Source organism: Gymnoscopelus braueri (assembly GCF_963280865.1).
Source record: "Gymnoscopelus braueri genome assembly, chromosome: 19".
NCBI lineage: Eukaryota > Metazoa > Chordata > Actinopteri > Myctophiformes > Myctophidae > Gymnoscopelus > Gymnoscopelus braueri.
The window spans coordinates 9,852,190-9,872,992 of record NC_137621.1 but is presented as its reverse complement, the minus strand read 5'-3'; the positions used below and the strand labels follow the sequence as shown (position 1 = coordinate 9,872,992).

Genomic DNA, 20,803 nt, shown 5'->3' with positions numbered 1-20,803 from the left:
TTGATGTTAGGATATTGGTTTAATGTTGTAATGGTAGGACATTGGTTTTAATGTTGGAACAGTAGCTTAGTGTGTGTGTGTGTGTGTGGGGGGGGGTGTATTGGTTTAAAGCCCTTAACTTGCTCAGAATCCTTAGTTTATCTCCCCATAAATATGTCAGTGATGTCAGGAACAACTAACAACTAATATCTAGTACGTCAATTACTCCTTAATGTGTGACTGATCACAACCCAGTCAAAATGCCTAGTCAATGTTGTCAGTAGCCTACTGTAGGCCAACTGTATTTTCTGGTGTAAACTATAGCTAGGGTTTTGATGACACTGATGCGCATGGCTCTGTCTGTATGTCATATACATTTCAACAGTACAAAGTTACACATGAGATACATTACAAGAGATTGGAGAGTATTCAAATTTATGCTTTTACTGTTTGTACTGTAATTTCTTGACAGACTGTCATTCCAATACAGAAATGAAAAACACTGGACTGTTTGACAGAATATAAAATAAATACAAAATTATATGTAAATAGGAGACAATCCATAGGCATAACAACTGTACATAGCCTACACAGCCGTATGGGGGTTTACAGTTAAATCTGTATAATCCACACCTCCGGACGTCCCGGTATGTCAGGCCACAGATTCTCATCATTATTTGCACACACTTATTTAACTCAAGACCATGTTCACATTGTATGGAGCACGGATTCATATATTGACGGAATACAATAAATAACAATATTCGTAAGGAGTTACAGATGAAGCAAAAGGCATGGCTGAGTGAAAACCTGTGTGATTACCTGTGTGACCACTATGCATCATTTGAACAACGGACCGTTTTTCAGAAAAGCACTCAATTTACAAGAGTGCAGGTAATTTCAACATAGATGGGTGAATTATATAGTACTTTGGCAGATATATTCTCATCCACATCACAACAACAGATCTCTGCTTCCCTTGCAATGCAGCATGGAAAGTATCTTTCAGAATGTCTGATCCACCATCTGCAGGCGTCTGTCTGCTGTGTTGTCCTTTCACATGCATCCATCCATGGCAGCCAGCAGGCTCACCTGAATACCTTCCACCGCTGAGTACAACTCCTCATACTAATAGGGAAAGGAGTGCAGGAATCAAATTATTGTGGGAGGTCCCCAGATGATAACTTAATCTCCATTGTTTTCTCACTCGACAGAAACAAACTAACATTACAGTAAGTGTAGACAGGGTATCTGCACATTTCCAAAGTGACAAGCCAATCTACAAGGCGTTGTGAGCTTGTCGTTTGTCCATTTTCCTAATATTTATCTGTGGAACCGTCAAACTAAATGTAATGCCTGCAATTCCAAGTGCTTGTCAGGGTGGGGGGTCCCCAGTTCAAATATGATTATTTTGGGGGGTCACGGCACTGAACAATTTGGGAACCCTTGCTGTAGTGGGTCTAATGTTATGACAGCTGGTTCACAAACAAACATGACAACTCCTGGCTCAACAATTCTGCGATATGAAACAATGCCTAGTTTTGGCAGAGAAGACTATTCAGACAATAATACATTTTGATCAACATGAAATAAACACCTGATGATGCAGGATGATAGTGTAAGGAAACGACAGAGAATTGTGCATAAATGTGCCAAAGCATTTGCAATTTGTTACAAAATAAATAGCTGTTATGATGAAGTGACTAGAAGATGTGGAGGTTGGACAAGTAGTAACCGGGAGAGCATATTAAAAAATAGCAGATCTACAAGCTCACAGCGCATCACTTCGTGCCACGCTGCTAGCTTGCACATCTGCTACTTTTGAACATTTTTTTAAAATCTTAAGCGTGAGAACTAAGGCATTGTAGAATCAGCCTCAGGTCTCAATGGGTTGGAGACTGTATACAAAATGACACGAACTGGAAATAATAGGTGGTCTGATATTAGTGTTATGACTGGCTCTACGATTTTGCATGTAATGCCCTGTGCAATGAACTAATGCATGTATTCAACAGAAAAACAGTTTAACCACTTAAACCCCAGCATCCAGCGGTATTGTGGGGAAAGCTTTCGCTGAAAATAGCAGATCGACAAGCTCACAATGCGACGCCTCGCGTTGAGCTTGTCGATCTGCTATTTTCAGCGAACAGAAAATACACTAGTATTGAGCCCTGAGGGATTCTGATTACCCACATGGGATTTAAGTGGTTAATACATTGTTGATGAAATGTCAATTGACTATGTAGAGAACAGCATTTGCATGAACATGCCAAAGCACTTACAAAAAGAATGAGAAATCACATTTATGATGACTGCACAACAAGTTTGAATAGATTATTAAATTGAGGTTGAACAAGTACTTTAGATCATGAGAAATGAAATGTACCCAAACGTATAAATGGAGGACATGTTGACGTCATTGGGAGTGGCGTCTTTTCCAAGGTCTCCATCTTGAAAAGTAGGAGGAGGAGGAGGAGGAAGAAGAACGTTCTGCATGTTTGTTTGTCTCCTGGAAGAATACCTTCATACGTCTCGGATTAAGATCCTTTTCACCCCCTCAACAAAAAAGAGAACCTGCTCAACTGAAACCAGTAGCAGTGGAAATAACATCGTGCTGCATGCTTGTATTATCTTATTATTATCTGCATGGCTGGTTGAATTCAGTTGTAATTTACAAACGAAACGACGCTTCGGAGGGTCTTTTTTGTTTGGATTTACGACGGTCTATTTCACACAGGATCAGCTGTTCCCACTTTGTGTGTGTGTGTGACTGACTGACTGACTGACTGACTGTGTGTGTATGTTTGTTTGTTTCCACTTCCAGGTGTTTTAGTGGGATGTGTGGATGGATGTGTTGCTCTAACCTGTGAAATGTAAAACATTTTCTATCAGATCTGGTTGTTGGATGGATGATGACATACATACAGTCTTAGATTATTGTGGTTTATTTCTCGTTTAAATGGAGCGGCATCCCATTGTTTTTGTCCTTTGTTTCATTGGTCCCACCCCCTTGTGTGTGTGTTATTTGGATCCCCATTTAGCTACTGCAGCAGCTACTCTTCCTGGGATCCACACAGAAATAAATTACATTACATTTTTTAATCAATCGATTATATGGTGGACTGTAAATCCTTGCATAATTATGATTTCTTGATATCTCAACAACCATAGATTATACTAGGCCCAGAGGCTCTGTATCGGCCCATAGAAACATTAAAAAGTGTGCTGTGTGTGTGTGAGAGAGAGGGGGTGGCGGTCTGCAGAAAGCCAATGCAAAGGGAACGGGGCCTCAGGACAATGTTTAGGCCCTGCGAAAATGTGTTCTTGTCGTACCGAACCGAACGTTTGAATGGTAGCCTAAAACCAGTGTTGCCAAAATGTGTGAGGGAAATAAGCAAAGCAACCAGGTCTATGAAAACGAGGCCAAAGAATAGCCTATCTACAAGCCCACTCGTGATGCATTGTGAGCTTGTAGATCTGCTATTTTCAAAAAAATCTTGAAGAAATTGAATACTGTCGAAACATTTTGGAACAATACAAATTTGGTATGGGGGGTCCCTGGCTGGCAGGCTGGCACAACATGTTTTCAGATGGGGGTCCGTTGACAAATACATTTGACCTGAAAATGTCTGGCAACCACTGGTTCAAACATCATTAGGAAACAAGCCCAAATAAGCAACAACACTTTAGAAACAAGTGCAAGCCCGAACAGCTGGCGTAGTGGTCCGGGCACCTAGGCTCCAATGTTGCCTGACAGCGCATCGCAGGTTCGAGTCCCGTTCCCGACGATCTTTGCTACATATCTCTCCCCATCTCTGTCTGACTGTACTGAAAACTATAGCCCCCCCAAAAAATACTTTAGAAACAAGCCCAAATAAGCAACTATACTTTAGAAACAATCCCAAATAAGCAACCACACTTTAGAAACGAGCCCAAATAAGCAACTATACACTTTAGAAACAAGCCCCAAAAAACGCAATCCGCAACTAACCAATATTTACAAGCAACCGAACAGAAAAAGAAGCCCAAAGTGGCTTATAATAAGCGGACATGGCAACACTGCCTAAAACACTTCTATGTCGCCCAACAGCATTGTGTAGGATATCGATGCAGTCTCAGGGAGGGGAGAGGGCAGTGAATGTTTTGTGAATATTTTGTCCAGACCAGAACTAGCCTCCTAGACCTGAGTCCGATTCTACGAATGTCTGCTAAAAATCCTAACAGGTTTTTGAAAAAACTTATGTTGCTATAATATCAGTGGTTCTCAAAACGTTTTCGTAAGGACCACCCAATATTATATGTACTATTAGGCCGTGGACCCCCATCTCAAAATATTTTGTAATAGGGACCCCCAGAAGCAAAGATTTGAGTCAAACATGTTCCCTTTTAAAAAATATATATATGTTCGAATATTTGCACAAATGTTCAAGATTAAAAATAAATAAATAGCAGATCTATATATGCTGTTTTTTGAATAGCCAAAGAAATGTAAAATGACACAGATGCGTTCCCGGTCTTAATGGCCCTATGTGTGTGTTTCCCCCCCCCAATAAAATGGTATTATTTTAAGGTAGTTAGTGGTTCTCAAACATTTTCGTGTTGAGGACTAATATTCTATTTAGGCTGCGATTGGTCAGCATTCATGAATATTAAAATATGGCTTTAAGAGCTCAAGCTGTTTGTTTTGCTGGGACCAATTAGGTATTGGGTATTGGGTAGGTTTCTATCTGAACCTTTCCAACAGAATCCTGGTAGGCTACCCATTAAACTCCCATCGATAGGAATTGACGATGCAGGACTGCTGCTCATCGACTACAACTATAAACAAACGTGCATCTGAATATCTTTCGAAATAAATCATTAAAAAAAACCTACTCATAATACTTTATTCATGTGAGTAGAACACAGTTCTGATGACAGATCTGAAGCCAGTTTGTAGAGGTAAGAAACATGACATCATTATTATACACGTCTTCAAGTCTAAAAGGTTTTTGAATTTAACTCAGGTACGGAAAGCATCGTTCAGACACATCACATATTACATAACAATCAACTTCTATAATATTAAAACTTTGTCTCCCTTGATATATCCCAACAACACACACGAAAAGGTCCAATAAAGATTATTATCAAGGACATGGTTACTTCAAGCGTCTTGTATGGACGTGAAACTAGTTAAACCAGCCAGTTGCCTTTCTTGGCAGCCAAAGTAAGTAATATAAAATAAGTTTCAAATACACAATGGCTATATACCTGGTACAGGTGCTACTACTGTAACTGGCTGGCAGCTATAAGAGTTATTTCACGCCATCAATAACAACCATCCCATATCTACAACACAATATAATATACATCTATAGGTACAGGAGACTGACACATAAGCCAATATTGGCATATTAGTGTCAATTATAAAACATTTAATCACAGCTAGGAGAGTAGGTGGTCCCATTAAAACGCATCAAAGTTGAATTATATAAACAGGCCTATTCATTATTAGCGTGCATCATACTTCAGCATTGTTAGGGATCCTGAAATGATAAGTGAGTGGTTTTTCACAAAGCAGCGAATATAAATGCCCAACTTCTACAGCACACTTTGAAAACAGTGGTTGGTTCAGTTCATCATTTCACAGTGCCTCAAATTAATAATCATAATAGTGAGCTTCTAATGAGGTTATCTATTCATAATGTGAATAAATCATCATTGGCCTTATGGTCCAAATACAAGGAATGAGATATATATATATATATATAATAAGGCATATTCATTATAAGTCTAATAAACGTTGAATCTGCTACATATGTTGACATGTCGCTCAAAACCAGTGGTTTGAAGTGACAATTAAAAATAAAGAAGGGGGACGGGGTATAATCTCAACACCGCACAAACTACAGTGTTTTGTCAGAGGAAGATGTGTTGACATTAAATATGATAAATATTTTAATAAATTGTTACTCCAACACAGTGGCATGTCCCTCAGGCTGCAGACATTAGTGACCCACATCCAGGGAATGTCCCATGACAGGTCTCTCTGTTCAGGACAAAAGGCCAAACAGAATGGAGGACCAGGCGTAGATAATTATTGGCAAGCTTTCTATAAATATATCCTTTTGACTGATCTTGTAATCTGCTGTGGTGTGAGTCAGTCTGTGATAAAGGCCATACATTGTAGTGATTGGATGAGGAGTGGGTTATAGTTACTTCATGACATGTTGGTGTAGCTGGTTTATGGATAGCTTAGCTTAAGTGCTCAACTGGATGTGCAAAATGCAACTGCAAAAAAGGCATTTAAACTGCTTTACAAAGCCAACGAGCAGTTATAACGTGTGCCTAGTAAAACAAGAAGTGTCTCCTGTTTATCCAAAAGTATTGTTGGTACATAGGCTAAGTGGATAAGATATGATTTACTAGCATTTCTCATTAGGATTCTTGGTTGATAAGAAAACTAAAGTTTTATTACTTACTAAGTTATTGTGCTGGTTGACTTCAGGAGCCCTCAGGTTGGTACCATATCGTTGCTGTCGGGCAGAAACCTCCTATCTCCATATTTTAACTTTTTGTTTTTTCATAAATTAACAGCCCCTAGTTGCTACTTGATACCACAGCGTCACACAAAAGTATCAAAAGTAGCAGATCCACAAGCTCGAAATTGAGTGTGTAGATCTGCTACTTTTGCCGTTTTTGAATTTGGATCCTGAAAAGTAACAGTTTTGGACATATGAACCGTTGCTATAAACAGTAACAGGGGTCCCCCTGTCCCGTCCCCCGTATCTCCAGCTCTTTGGTAAACAGAAAATATATTTTCAGGTCTGGATACCAATTTTTACCCAATCAGCTTCATTTTGAAGGGTTAGGGTCTTCCAGTTCCAATTTTGTCTTCTCACGTTTTTTTGTTTCATCACTTTAGAATTTCACATTTTTCCCTGTATTAGTTGTCGTCTATCCTGATTGGAATTTGGTATTTGGTATCCCAACCTGAAAATGTATTTTCTGTTTACTAAAGAGCTGGAGAGATAGAGAGAACCATGTTACTGAACAAACACTCTATAGCAATGATTACTATCGGAATATAGAGCGATTTTAAACTCTCTTTTAGAAAAATTAACACTACCTTTAACTAGCATTGATAATCTAATCGGTGTCGAGTTCAATCACTCAGAGAAGAGACCCAAGCCTAGCTGGCATGTGGTTGAAATGAGCATATCGTCTCTGTCGGGTGGAAACCTCATTATGTCCAAAAATGTTACTTTTCATGATTCAAATTCAAATTCAAAAGCAGCGAAAGCAGTAGATCTACAAGCTCAAAATGTGTCGCTTCGAGCTTGCGCGGATCTGCTACTTGTGATGCTTTTGAGTGAAGCTGTAGTATGATCAAGTAGGGAGTTAATTTACGAAAAAAAAACAAAGTTAGAATATGGAGATAAGAGGTTTCTGCCTGACAACAGCGATAATGTGTATCAGTGTTCATCTGGACATGTGCAAAATTCTAAATATATACATTAAAAAAAGGCGACGTGCAGTAGTCCAAAGGCACGTTATCCCTAGAATAGCCTGGACCCCGAGAATCACTTCACCTTCAGTGGACTGTCTGTAGAATACATACATACGTACATGCTCTCTCATCACTGTTGTCCTGCTTGGCTTCCATTTCAACCTGACTAACCAGGGACCTAAACGTGATTTATGCAGGTGCCTTACACACAATCTATAAGCTCGATCAAGGTTATTAAAGTTGACTATAACCAGGGGGGGGGGGGTGGTTAGTTAAAAATAAAAATGAGGCTTTACCAAAAAATAAATAACCAACTGCAACTGTATTTTGTGTTTACAAAACTAACTAAAATCATAGAGAATATAGCTGTAGATTTCATCTTTGCCAATATTTCCTAAAAGCCAAATATGTTTGGGTGAATATGAAATGAATACTGGATACTTTGAATAGTTAATATGGTATGTTTTGTTTCTCTGCAGTGTCTGCGGTAATAGAAAACAAGAAGTCAACAAAATAAACCCTGGTCGCGTTATGAGCTTGTAGATTGGCTATTCTTTGTACACGACACTGGCACGCAACTAAGTATAAATCACTCTTAACCCCTTAAGACCTGGAACGCATCTGTGTCATTTTAGATTAGTTTGGCTATTCAAAAATAGCAGATCTACAAGCTCATATCTACGAGCTTGTAGATCTGAGCAAAATCGTGAAAATTGGTGCAAATCTTTGAATATATATACTGTATTTTTAAAGCGAACATTTGTAACTCAAATCTTTGCTTCTCGGTGTCCCTGGAACAACATATTTTGAGATGAGGGTCCGCGGCCAAATACATATCATTTTGGATGTCCTTGACATGGAAAAGTTGGAGCACCACTGATAAAGGATTTAGAAAACATTTTTAGATATGTATTTGGCCGCGGACCCCCATCTCAAAATGTTTTGTTCCAGAAGCAAAGTTACAAATGTTGGCTTTAAAAATATATATATATATTCAAAGATTTGCACAAATTTTCACGATTTAAAAAAAATAGCAGATCTACAAGCTCATAGCGCTATGAGCTTGTAGATCTGCTATTTTTGAATAGCCAAAGAAATCGCGGATTTCCCGGAATTGAATGGGTTAAAAGTAGGCCAAACGTCTGGATAACCAGGTGAGTAGAGTAGACACCTGTCTAGCAGTGATGTTTAGTGTCACTGGCCCCGCCCCCGGTCATTCATTGGTCGTTCAAAGTATTCAACCCGCTGGGTCAGGGTCAGGTCGTACAGGTGGGGGTGGGGGTGGGGGGGGGGGCGGGGGAGTGGCAGCATGTGGTCCATCTCTTGTCCAATCAGGTCAGAACCCGTCACACGTTAATGACGGCATCGTCCTCTTCGTCCCTCAACTCCTCCTGTAAGGTGCCCATGGACTCTCCTCTCCCACGACCTCCTCCCCCGGTCACCACCTCCGTGGTGGTGGTGGTGGCGTCTTCCTCCTCGCCGCCCCCCACGAAGGTGTTACGGGGTCCCAGAATGTACCTGTAGTCTCCCCCGATGGCAAACGCCGCCCCCGAGGACACCATCAGCCAGTCCTTCTCGCCGCCACCGGCCTCCATGCCGCCACACTGCCACGGCACGCCCCAGGGGGGCTCCTCGAGGCCGGGAGAGGGGGCCCCTGCTACGGCCCCTCCTCCTCCTCCTCCTCCTCCTCCTCCCCCCCGCTGGTCCCTCTCCTCCCCCTCCAGGTTGACGTAGAGGAGCGCCTCTTTGAGCAGAGGAGCCGGGGACAGGCTGGCCCACAGCGCCTCCAGCTGGCCGACGAGCTGCTGGAAGCTGGGCCGGCACTTTGGAACGGGACTCCAGCAGCTGTGCATGATTTCATAGCTGAGAGGAAAAGGGAGATATAAATAACATGCAGTGGTGGAACAAGTATTTTTTTTTACTTAAGTAAAAGTACCAATACTGCAATGTAGAAATGTTACAAGTAAAAGTCTGGTATTCAAAATTTACTTGAGTAAAAGTACAAAAGTATTGGTATCAAAATGTACTTAAAGTACCAAAAGTAGAAAGTACTCATTATGCAGAATGCCCCATTTCATAAGTTTTCATGTATAAAATCTATTAAAATCTTTTGAAAATAGCAGATCTACAAGCTCACAATGCGTCGCATCGCGACACATTGTGAGCTTGTAGATCGGCTATTTTCAAATGGCCAAAAGGAATTTAGGCCTGAAGTGGTTAATGTATGTTTTGTAATAATCCAAATCTACAAAGTGACTAGTAACTAAAGTTTTCAAATAAATGTGGTGGAATAAAAGTACAATATTTGGATCTGAGATGTAGAGGAGTAGAAGTAAAAGTATTGGAAATTGGAAATACTCAAGTAAAGTACATAAACCTCAAAATTACAAAAAGTACAGTACTTAAGTAAATGTACTTAGTTACTTTCCACCACTGAATACATGTTATTATTTGTTATAATAACTTGTTATTACGGATTATCAGAACAATAGGACTTTAAACCCTATATGTGTTAAAGATCAATTTGGACAGGGGTCTTCAACAGGGGGTCCGGGACCCCTAGGGGGTCCTCAGAGCTATTACAGGGGGTCCGCCAAATCTTTGTGTGATAGGATTTTCTTTTCTTCCCATTAACCACTTCAACCCCCAGCATCCCTTTTCTGAGGAGAACTTTAGCCAAAAATAGCAGATCTACAAGCTCACAACGCGAGGCGTTGTGAGCTTGTAGATCTGCTATTTTTGGCAAAGAGGTATAGATGTAGAGAGAAAAAAGAGCAGACCAAGTGGGAAAAAATGCTTTATACAATATAGAGGGGGTCCCTGCTTCATCTCTTTCTCTCAGCTAGGGGGTCCTTGGCCTGAAAAACTTTGAAGACCCCTGAATTAGGATATAACTCAAGGAGGGACATAAGCAGTGGTTAATCATAACTAACGGGGGAACAGAAGGTTACTGTTTCGATCTTCGGCTGCCCCTGGGTTAGTGTTGAAGTCTCGCGTAGCCAGACAACTGTTCCACAATCTCCGAATGCTATATTATACAGTATAGGCCAAGGACCCCCTAGCTGATAGAGAGATGAAGCAGGGACCCCCTTTATATTGTATAACATTACCTCTTTGCCAAAAATAGCAGATCTACAAGCTCACAACGCCTCGCGCTGCGAGGCGTTGTGAGCTTGTAGATCTGCTATTTTTGGCTAAAGTTCTGCTCAGAAAAGGGATGCTAGGGTTGAAGCGGTTAAGGTTAAAAAAAAAACATATCACACAAAGATTTGGCGGCCCCCCTGTAGTAACTCTGAGGACCCCCTAGGGGTCCCGGACCCCCTGTTGAAGACCCCTGGTATAGAGTCAGGAACTACACCTCCCGAAATCCCAGAACGGAAGCTGTCATCTATTCGTCATTTCCGTTCACGAAAATATATTAAAAAAATATCTATACGTTTTATTTTAGAATTTCCATTTCTAATAAGCAGCAAGCTATATATATCTCTGCTGTCGGGCAGAAACCAACTAACTCCAAAATGTTCATTTTTCAGGAAATGAAAAAAGAAAAAAAAAAGAAAAAGTTGAGTTAGGAGATTTTGTTCATCATTGATAAGAACAGCTCCACCCCCAAAAGGGGGTGGAGCCTGGAGTCAGCAAAACCAGCTAACTCCACCCCCCTTTGGTGGAGTTAGCTGGTTTAGCAGAAAGTTTGAGGATCCAATGGAGTTAGCTGGTTTTGTCCGAAGCGCTTTTTAATGCTTTTCATTGGTTTATTACAAGTGTTACGGTCTGCTACACTGATATTAATAGCAAACTCTGTTTATTTCTAACAAATAATGTGGTTTCAATTTACTGCTTGTAACATACAGAGAAACCTCAGAATTGTTCATCTGCTTAATAATAATCAAAATAATCCACTCAAATAACAATCTGCATTCACACATGTTTTTTGCTTCTAACTGAAACTATTCTACGTGTATCCGTCAAACGTTCATGGGCATGATTGTATGTTTGTATTGTATTAATGCAAGTTATTTATGATTTGTATTGTGAACGTCATAATGGAAATAAATGATGAGAAATGATACTTGTGTTCATGCATGAAGTGAATGTATACACGGTAACATGACTTACATGTCGTCCCTGCATTCGGGAGGCTGTTTCAGTCGTTCTCCTTTGATGAGGAACTCGTAGATCTCGGAGTTTTCTACTCCAGGGTACGGAGTCTGACCGACAGACATGATCTCCCACATGGTCACTCCAAACGCCCACTGGAGGGCGACAAAGAACAAGTGAGATCATTCAAAGAATAACTGGCTTTATTTAAAGGTAGGGTAAGTGATTATCTTTGGTTAAAATAAGTGTTAAATAGCTCTATATTCTGATAGTACTCGTTGGTTGCTATAGAGTGTTTGTTCAGTAACATGAGTCTCCATGTCTCTCCAGCTCTTTATTAAACAGAACATGCATTTTCAGATCAGATCAGGATAGAGAACTCAGTTCCATCATATTACAGATTACAGATTAAACAAGTGAAATTGGAGGTGGTGACACAAAGAAATGAGCACACCCATTTGGAACTGGAACACTATAAAAATGAAGATGATAAATGTGCACTCTCTCCTGATTAGCCGAAACTTTTACACCTACAGTACCTGAAAATGTATTTTCTGTTTATTAAAGAGCTGGAGAGTCGGGGAGACTCCTGTTACTGACCAAATACTCTATAGCAATGATTACTATCAGCATATAGTGCTTTAACCTTTTAACAAAAAACACTGTGTCGTGTTGCCATGTCTGCTTATTATAAGCGACTTTAGGCTTGTTTATTTAGGCTAAGTTATTTGTAAATATTGGTAGTTGCGGGTCGTTTTGGGGGCTTGTTTCCTAATGTTGTTTATAAACCAGTGGTCCTTAAACAACAGTTGCCAAGGACACCCCCCCCCCCCCCCCCCCTAAAAAAATATATTTTTTCAAGATTTTTGTTGTTGTTGAAAAAGACCTGGTTGCTTATTTCTCATGCAAAATGTGGCAACACTGAACCTGTGTCCCATCACAACATTAAACGTAACTTCAGTAGAAGCAGTGTGTGTGTGTCTGTGTGTGTGTGTGTGTGTGTGTCCAGTAGTACCACGTCACTCTGTGTTGTGTAGACGTTGTCGGCCAGGCTCTCCAGTGCGATCCACTTGACGGGCAGCTTGGACACAGAGCCCTGCCTGTAGTAATCGCCACTGTAGATCTTCTTAGACAGACCGAAGTCTGCCACACACACCGTCATGTCCTCGTTCAACCTGCACACACACACACACACACACACACACAGTTAACCAGTGGTGTAAAGTAGCTAAGTACATTTATGTTAAGGGAGTTTTACATTTCTGGAGTAAACTTCTGGAGTCACTGGAGTGACTTCTAATCCACTACAGTACATCTCAGAGGCAGGTACTTTTACTCCACTACAATTATTTGAAAGCTTTAGCTACTACTTACTTTGCAGATATAAATTACATTTTAAAACATACATTAACCACTTTAGCCCTTTTTCTACAAAGGCAATTTGAAAATAGCCGATCTACAAGTTCACAACGTGTCGCATTGCGACACGTTGTGAGCTTGTAGATCTGCTATTTTCAAACATTTTAGTACTTTTACTTTTGGTACTTTAAGTACATTTTGATACCAATACTTTTGTACTTTTACTCAAGTACATTTTGAATTCTGGACTTCTATTTGTAACAGAGCACCTCTACACTGCAGTATTGAGTATTAAGAAAAACATTTGAGTACATTTTTCCACCTCTGCGTTTAAGACCTGAGGGCAATTCTACAGATGCCTTCTAAATCAGTAGTTCTCAAAGTTGTTTTGTGCCAAGGACCCCCAAAATGATAAGTATTTGGCCAAGGACCCCAGGAGGAAGAAGACTCTAGAGGGCTGGGATTCTAGTCCCTGCCCCCCTTGCTAAAAACTCGCAAAACACCCAGGGTTGAACCAGGAAGCCGTCACCTCGCTGATCCTACACCCTGCTCTGGTGGTTCAGGTCACACTACTGAAGGTCAATGAGGTGGCTTTCACACTGACTCACATGCAGTTGCGTGCAGCCAGGTCTCTGTGGATGATGTTCCTATTGCTCAGATATTCCATCCCACGCCCGATGTCCAACATGAACTGGATGAGCTGCTGAACACACAGCACCTGGATGGGGGGGGAGAGAGAGAGACAGAGAGAGAGAGAGAGACAGACAGACAGACAGACAGACAGACAGACAGACAGACAGACAGACAGACAGACAGACAGACAGAGAGGGAGGTGACTAGGCATGTACGATTTATCGTAAATCGATTAAAATCGATTCAAATTGGTGACAATTTAAATACATTTTATAACAAATGTATCGCGATGTAAACAGCAGAAGGCGCGTAAAAAAAAGAGAGGAAAATACAGGATCTTTGTAAGAGAATTGATTAAAAAAAAAAGAGTTTTCAGTCATTTGCTACTGTATTGAAAAGAGAAAACACAGTATTGTAAAAAACAAAACAAAAAAAACAAGAAGAAAACACTGGATATGTGTAAGAGAAATAATTAAATATAAGATTTCTCTGTCATTTGTCTGGAAAATAATTGGGTTTAAAAAAATCTTGAAAAATCGTATCGTGAAGCTAGTATGGTGATTGGAATGGTGTTGTGGGTTGAGTGAATCGTTATATGTAGTGGTGACAAAAGAAACATTGACCTGAGGCCGATTCTACAAATGCCTTCTAAATCAGTAGTCCTTAAAAAAAAAATGTGCCAAGGACCCCCAAAATGATATATGCATTTGGCCGCGGACCCCCATCTGTAAATCTGAAAATGTTTTGTGCCAAACATTATAAAAAAAAAACATAAATAAATAAAAAATGTTTTGTGCCCCAGAAGAGGAGAAGATTTGTGTTAAAAAATTACAAATAATTCAAAACCGTTTTTCAACTATGTTCAAAAATAGCAGATAGCGTTGGCTATTCATAAATAGCAGATATACTAGCTCCCAGCGCGTCACTTTGTGCCGAGCTGCAAGCTTGTATATCTGAAATTTTTTAATAGCCAAAGCTAAAAACTAAAATGACACTGACATGATGCTTTCCCGGTTTTAATGGGTTAAATAAGTGCAGAGTTCTGATGTGTGTGTTTGTGTGGAAGTGAACTTTGTGTGCGTGCGTGCTCCTTACAAAAGGCTCCTCCCCCAGCCGTGACATCAGCAGGAAGGTGTGCAGGTCTCCGTGCTTCATGAAAGGAAGTATCACCATGGGAACGGGGAGTCTCTGACCCTGTGGACGTCTGTGGAGACTCACACCTGTTGGTGGAACAGCCCGTCAATCAAAGCTATAGACCAATGACTGTTGGAGGAGGTTCCAGTCCTGTGGTAAACACCCTGGTTGGTGTGATGGAGTCGTGATGCGACACCAGCGTACATACGAGTATAAATTAAACCAGTGATTATAACACTTTTTCGTGCCAAGGACCCCCAAATTGATATATATTTGGCCGCGGACCCCCATCTGAAAAGGTTTTGTGCCAGGGACCCCATCCCCCCCACCCCCCACAAAATGTTCTTTTAAAAAAATAGCAGATGTACAAGCTTGCAGTAAGTGACGCGCTGCGAGCTTGTGGATCTGCAATTTTTGGAATAGCCAACGTATAAATGGATGAAGGGGTTAAAAAAGGTTGTGATGCTGTATTAACTGCCTTTGCTCGGGACCCCCTGGAATCCCCTTAAGAACGCCTGGGGGTCCCCGGACGCCACTTTGAGAGCCAATGCATTTTTGTGTTATACTTTTAGCATTATTGTATAACTGTTACCTCTGTACTTTTTTTTTACAAACTGTTAGTATTCAATAAAAATAAAAAAAACGTACCAATGAGCTGAATGACGTTAGGATGGTGGAAGTCCTTCATGTACGCTGCTTCCTTCAGACACTGTTCAATGTCCCCTGATGAGTTCACATCAGCTACAGACAGACAGACAGACAGGCAGACAGACAGACAGACAGACAGACAGACAGACAGACAGACAGACAGACATGTGTTTAGTACATGTAAACATAAGGTTGTATTAAACATCCTATTCAAAAACATCAACATCCAATTGTATTCATTTTGTCGACTAAGACTAAGCCTAAGAGACTATTTTGATATTTAGTCGACTAAGACTAAACAATGTCAGATGACTAAAATAGGACTAAAAGTAAATGGTGTGTTATTCAAAAGACTAAATCAGTCATTTGCTGTCAAAAGTAACACTGCATCCAGGAGAGCAGGAGTATAGCATCTCCATATTTAAACTTTTTCCGTTTTTCGAAAATTAACACCTTACTTGATCATACTACAGCGTCACAGAAAAGCATCAAAAGTAGCAGATCCACAAGCTCGAAACGCGACGCAAAGCGGCGCGTTTTGAGCTTGTAGATCTGCTACTTTTGATGCTTTTGAATTTGAACCCTGAAAAGTAACAGTTTTGGACATATGAGGTTTCCACCCGACAGAGACGATGCACTGTACATCTAGGTTGTGTAATGTGTGTTTTCTTATCTGGACCGTGAGTCCGTATCATAAAAGTTTGAGTTGAACTGAATAGAGCAGGAAACTAACTTACATTTAAGGACTTTGACCGCCACCTTCCGGACGGAGGAGTCATCGCACTTTAGATAGGCCTCTCGGACTGAAGCGAACTCACCTAGACACGCGCACACACACACACACACACACACACACACACACAGTTTTTAAATGACTTTCATCCCTTCAGTCTCACAAAAACTTTACTCACAGTCAGCATTTTTGTCAGATGCGTGTGTGTGTGTGTGTGTGTGTGTGTGTGTGTGTGTGTGTGTGTGTGTGTGTGTGTGTGTGTGTGTGTGTGTGTGTGCGCGTGTGTGTGTGTGTGTGCGTGCGAGTGTGTAAGAGAGTCAGTGTGTACACACAACACACTACAACAAAGAGTCACGCAAAGGCTTTGCAGCATTAAACCTTCTATTATAAAGGCCATAAAAAAATAATGAGCTTTGTGTGTGTGTGTGTGTGTGTGTGTGTGTGTGTGTGTTACCTTTCCCCAGCATGTGCCCCAGTGTGAGAAGCCTCTCTGGTATTAAAACATCCTGGAGTTTGGTCTTCAAGTCATCGCTGATACCCAGACTGTCCACTAGAGGGATGACAAAAACAACACAGTCATGTCACAAAGGAGATCAACTAAACATAAACTTTAAAATAAATTTCCATTAAAAAGTGGTATCCCTTAAACCACCGGTGCTCATGGAAGGGATTAATGTTCAGTAGAGGAAAAATTATGTCAAAAAGGCATAAAAATCCAGGTGCAGGCATCCACAAGGTGGATTTTATACAAAAGCGTGTAATATAATAATAATAATAATAATAATAATAATAATAATAATAATAATAATAATAATAAACTTTATTTATATAGCACCTTTTTAAACAATGTTACAAAGTGCTTAACAACATAAAATCAAACAGTGAATCAAAGATCATAGACAATTACAACAGTAAAAATAACACATAACAGCAGTATCAGTGAGCATAGATGCACCAAATTTCTGCTGTTTAGGAGGTTAAGAAGGCCTTTCTATAAAAATTAGTCTTTAATTTTGATTTAAAAATGGTGATGGAACTAGCAACCCTGAGGTCCAATGGGAGGCTGTTCCAGAGTGTGGGGGCCCTGACGTCAAAGGCCCGATCACCCATGGTCACCAGCCTAGACGTAGGAACATCTGTGTAATGACATTATCATCTCATTACACCCTGAAAAAGCAAGCCGACACGCGTTTTTTTTTAAAATGTCTCTAGCCCAAATATAATAAAGGCCTTATATCTATAAAATCCACCTTGAGTGTCTGGACCTGGATTTGTTTAAACATATATATTGACATATGACATAGATATTTACATTTTTACACAATCAGCATTCAGCTACAGTAGATAGATTGGTGGTTCAGTGCCGTGGAAACTGAACCTGTGACTTTAACGTTCCGGCACAGCTTTTAAGAAAAGTTTTTGAAGTAAAAGTACTAAAATGTTTGAAAATAGCCGATCTACAAGCTCACATCGTTGTGAGCTTGTAGATCGGATATCTTCAAACAGCCTATGTATAAAATAGGGATAAAGTGGTCAATGTATGTTTTATAATATAACTGCAGTAACTAGTAACTAAAGTTTTCAAATAATTGAAGTGGAGTGAAAGTACAATATTTGCCTCTGAGTTGTAGTGGAGTAAAAGTATAGACAATTGGAAATAGTCCAGTAAAGTAAAAGTACCTCAACATTGTACTTAAGTACAGCACTTGAGTAAATGTACTTAGTTACTTTACACCACTGGTAGGGCGTTAATTTATGAAGAAAAAAAAACACAGAAAGTTAGAATATGGATATAAGAGGTTTCTGCCCGATATAAGGCCTTTGTACCAACAGTCAGTCAGTCAGTCAGTCAGGAGAGCAAACAGAACAGAACAGAGTGAGTTCAGGTAGGCCATGTTTACGGTCTCATGCTAAATACAGGTGCCTGTATTGACACAGACTGACCAGCAGTCTGCTGGCCAGAGGTTTCCCAGCACGCCTGTATTTACTGCACACATCAGGACAGACAAAACGGGGGAGAAAAAAAAACACTTGCGACGCATTGTGAGCTTGTAGATCTGCTATTTTCAAATGGCCGAAATGTATATAGGGCTGAAGCGGGCTATAGGGCTGATCTTTTGTAATAATAATGAAAATCTACAAAGTAACTAGTAACTAAAGTTTTCAAATAATTGTAGTGTTGCAGTATAATATTTGCGTCTGAGATGTAGTGGAGTAGAAGTAAAAGTACTGCAAATTGGAAATACTCCAGTAAAGTAAAACAAAGAAAAAACACTCAAAATTGTACTTACATGAGGACTCTTGCAGTTCTGGAGTCTGTCTGTTGAAGGACCTGGCGGCTGTGAAGGACACCGTGGTGTCTGCTCCTCCTGGAGCCTTAAACACTGACCTGGGATCAGATACATGTTCAGAGCAGGTTTTATTTTTTAACCCATTAAGACCGGGAACGCATCTGTGTCATTTTTTGATTTCTTTGAGCATTTCAAAAAATAGCAGATCTACAAGCTCGCTATGAGCTTGTAGATCTGCTATTAATTTATTTTTTAATCATGAATATATTGAATATATATTATTTTAAAACACATTTGCAACTCAAATCTTTGCTTTTCTTTGCTTTGCTCCTCCCTGGGAAAAAAACATATTTTTTTAGATGGGGGTCCGCGGCCAAATACATATCATTTTGGGGGTCCTTGACATGAAAAAGTTTGAGAACCACTGATATACAGTAGCAACATACTGTATGTTTTAAAAAAAAAAACTGAAGACATTTTGTAGAATCGGCCTCAGGTCTTAATGGGTTAATGGTCAATCAAACGATTGCGTTCCGTCTGGGATCAGAGTGGAGCTAATAATTTAAGTTCCTATCTATCGGTACCCCAATGAACATTAGTTTTTCAAGGTTTTAAAGAAGAATTACCATGTTGTTTCTTAAAAAACATAAAAAAAAACTATATTAATGTTATGTTATCAATAAAGTCTTAAAGCCAATACTTGAAGGGCTCACTTGCAATATCCTCACGGCCCACAGGTTGGGAATTGCTGGTCTATAGCATCACATATTTAACCATAATCTCATTTATTAACAAAGAGAATTGCTGGTCTGATAGCATCACATATTTAACCATAATCTAATTTATTAACAAAGAGAATTGCTGGTCTGATAGCATCACATATTTAACCATAATCTCATTTATTAACAAAGAGAATTGCTGGTCTGATAGCATCACATATTTAACCATAATCTCATTTATTAACAAAGAGAATTACTGGTCTATAGCATCACATATTTAACCATAATCTCATTTATTAACAAAGAGAATTGCTGGTCTTTAGTATCACATAACCATAATCTCATTTATTAACAAAGAGAGAACATAGTGAGAAATTAAAAGACCACCACGTTCTCTTATCCATTTCTTACGACCCCCCCCCCCCCCCCAATTTAGTCGTTATGCCAATTCCCAATTCCCCTATGCAGTCCTTGTGACTGCTCAGCCCTACCAGTTGGTCATGTGGGAGGTTGTATGCGAGCGCATGTCTCCTCTCCTGACATCACCAAATGGAGCAGCACTCAGTGTTGCCAGGTCTGCTTATTATAGACGACTTTGGGCTTGTTTTTCTGTAAAGTTGCTTGTAAATATTGGTGTTGCGTTTTTCTGGGGGGGTTGTTTCTAAAGTGTAGTGGCTTATTTGGGCCTGCTACCTAAATGTTGTTTAAACCAGTGGTTCTCAAACATTTTCATGTCAAGGACCCCCAAATTAACATGTATTTGTCCACGGACCCCCCATCTAAACTATTTTGTGCCAGGGACCCCCGTACCAGTTTTGTGTTGTTAAAATGTTTGCAGAAATATTCTAAATTTGAACTTTATCCAAAATAAATGTGAAAATAGCAGATCTACAAGCTCACAATGCGTCGCATCGCAACGCATTGTGAGCTTGTACATTGGCTATTTTCAAATATCCAATGTATATAGGTTTAAAATGCTCATGTGGCCTATGGGGTTGTTTTCATAGACCTGGTTGCTTATTTCTCTCACTAAATCTGGCATCAATGGCAGGCAGCACTTTTCACCTGACAGTGAGGACTTTCACCAGGAGAACATGTTTATATTAACGCATGTTTATAGAGCTAAATTACAAGTAGCAGGTTCAGGTTGGGGTCAGGATAAGGATTAAGCATTTAGACTGGGGTTAGATTTAGGTTCAGGGTTAAAAATGCGATGAAAAAAGTGAGTGAGTGAGTGAGTGAGTGAGTGAGTGAGAGAGAGAGCGAGAGAGTGTGAGAGAGAGAGAGAGAGAGAGAGAGAGTGAGAGAGAGAGAGAGAGAGAGGATGATAGTTACCCAAACTGTGTCTCCTTCTCCCTGCGGCGAACAAGGACCGTGAGGACGAGTCCAACCATGATGGCGACCAGGACCCCCATCAGGACCCCGACCCACATGTGACCTCTCTGAGGCTGGACCTGAACTACACACACACACACACACACACACACACACATATACTGTATACCATACATGGGTAACTGGCGGCCCGGGGGCCACATGCGGCCCCCACCTTCACTTAATGCGGCCCGCAGGTTAATATCGGAATACTGATATATCATTGATTTCAGATGTTACAATTCCAAACATGCAAACATGACCCGCTTTGATTACCTCAGTCTATAGTAGTAGCTTAACACATTAAGACCTGAGGCGATTCTTTTAAAAAAAATCAAAATCC

General features: G+C 40.2%; 1 protein-coding gene across 1 annotated transcript in view; it reads right to left on the bottom strand.

The window, feature by feature from the left end:
* Positions 1-8,529: 8,529 nt before the first annotated feature.
* Positions 8,530-20,803, bottom strand: part of tyro3 (TYRO3 protein tyrosine kinase) — a 40,265-nt gene continuing 27,991 nt past the window's right edge. Inside the window, exons 10-19 of the mRNA XM_080414609.1 lie at positions 20,422-20,545; positions 18,368-18,465; positions 16,531-16,626; positions 16,081-16,161; positions 15,344-15,436; positions 14,657-14,781; positions 13,537-13,646; positions 12,585-12,744; positions 11,588-11,724; positions 8,530-9,334 (exon numbers count right to left, since the gene is read on the bottom strand). Of these exons, the coding sequence (XP_080270735.1) occupies positions 8,818-9,334; positions 11,588-11,724; positions 12,585-12,744; positions 13,537-13,646; positions 14,657-14,781; positions 15,344-15,436; positions 16,081-16,161; positions 16,531-16,626; positions 18,368-18,465; positions 20,422-20,545 (1,541 nt within the window). The 3' untranslated portion in view covers positions 8,530-8,817. The remainder of the gene's footprint in view (positions 9,335-11,587; positions 11,725-12,584; positions 12,745-13,536; positions 13,647-14,656; positions 14,782-15,343; positions 15,437-16,080; positions 16,162-16,530; positions 16,627-18,367; positions 18,466-20,421; positions 20,546-20,803) is intronic.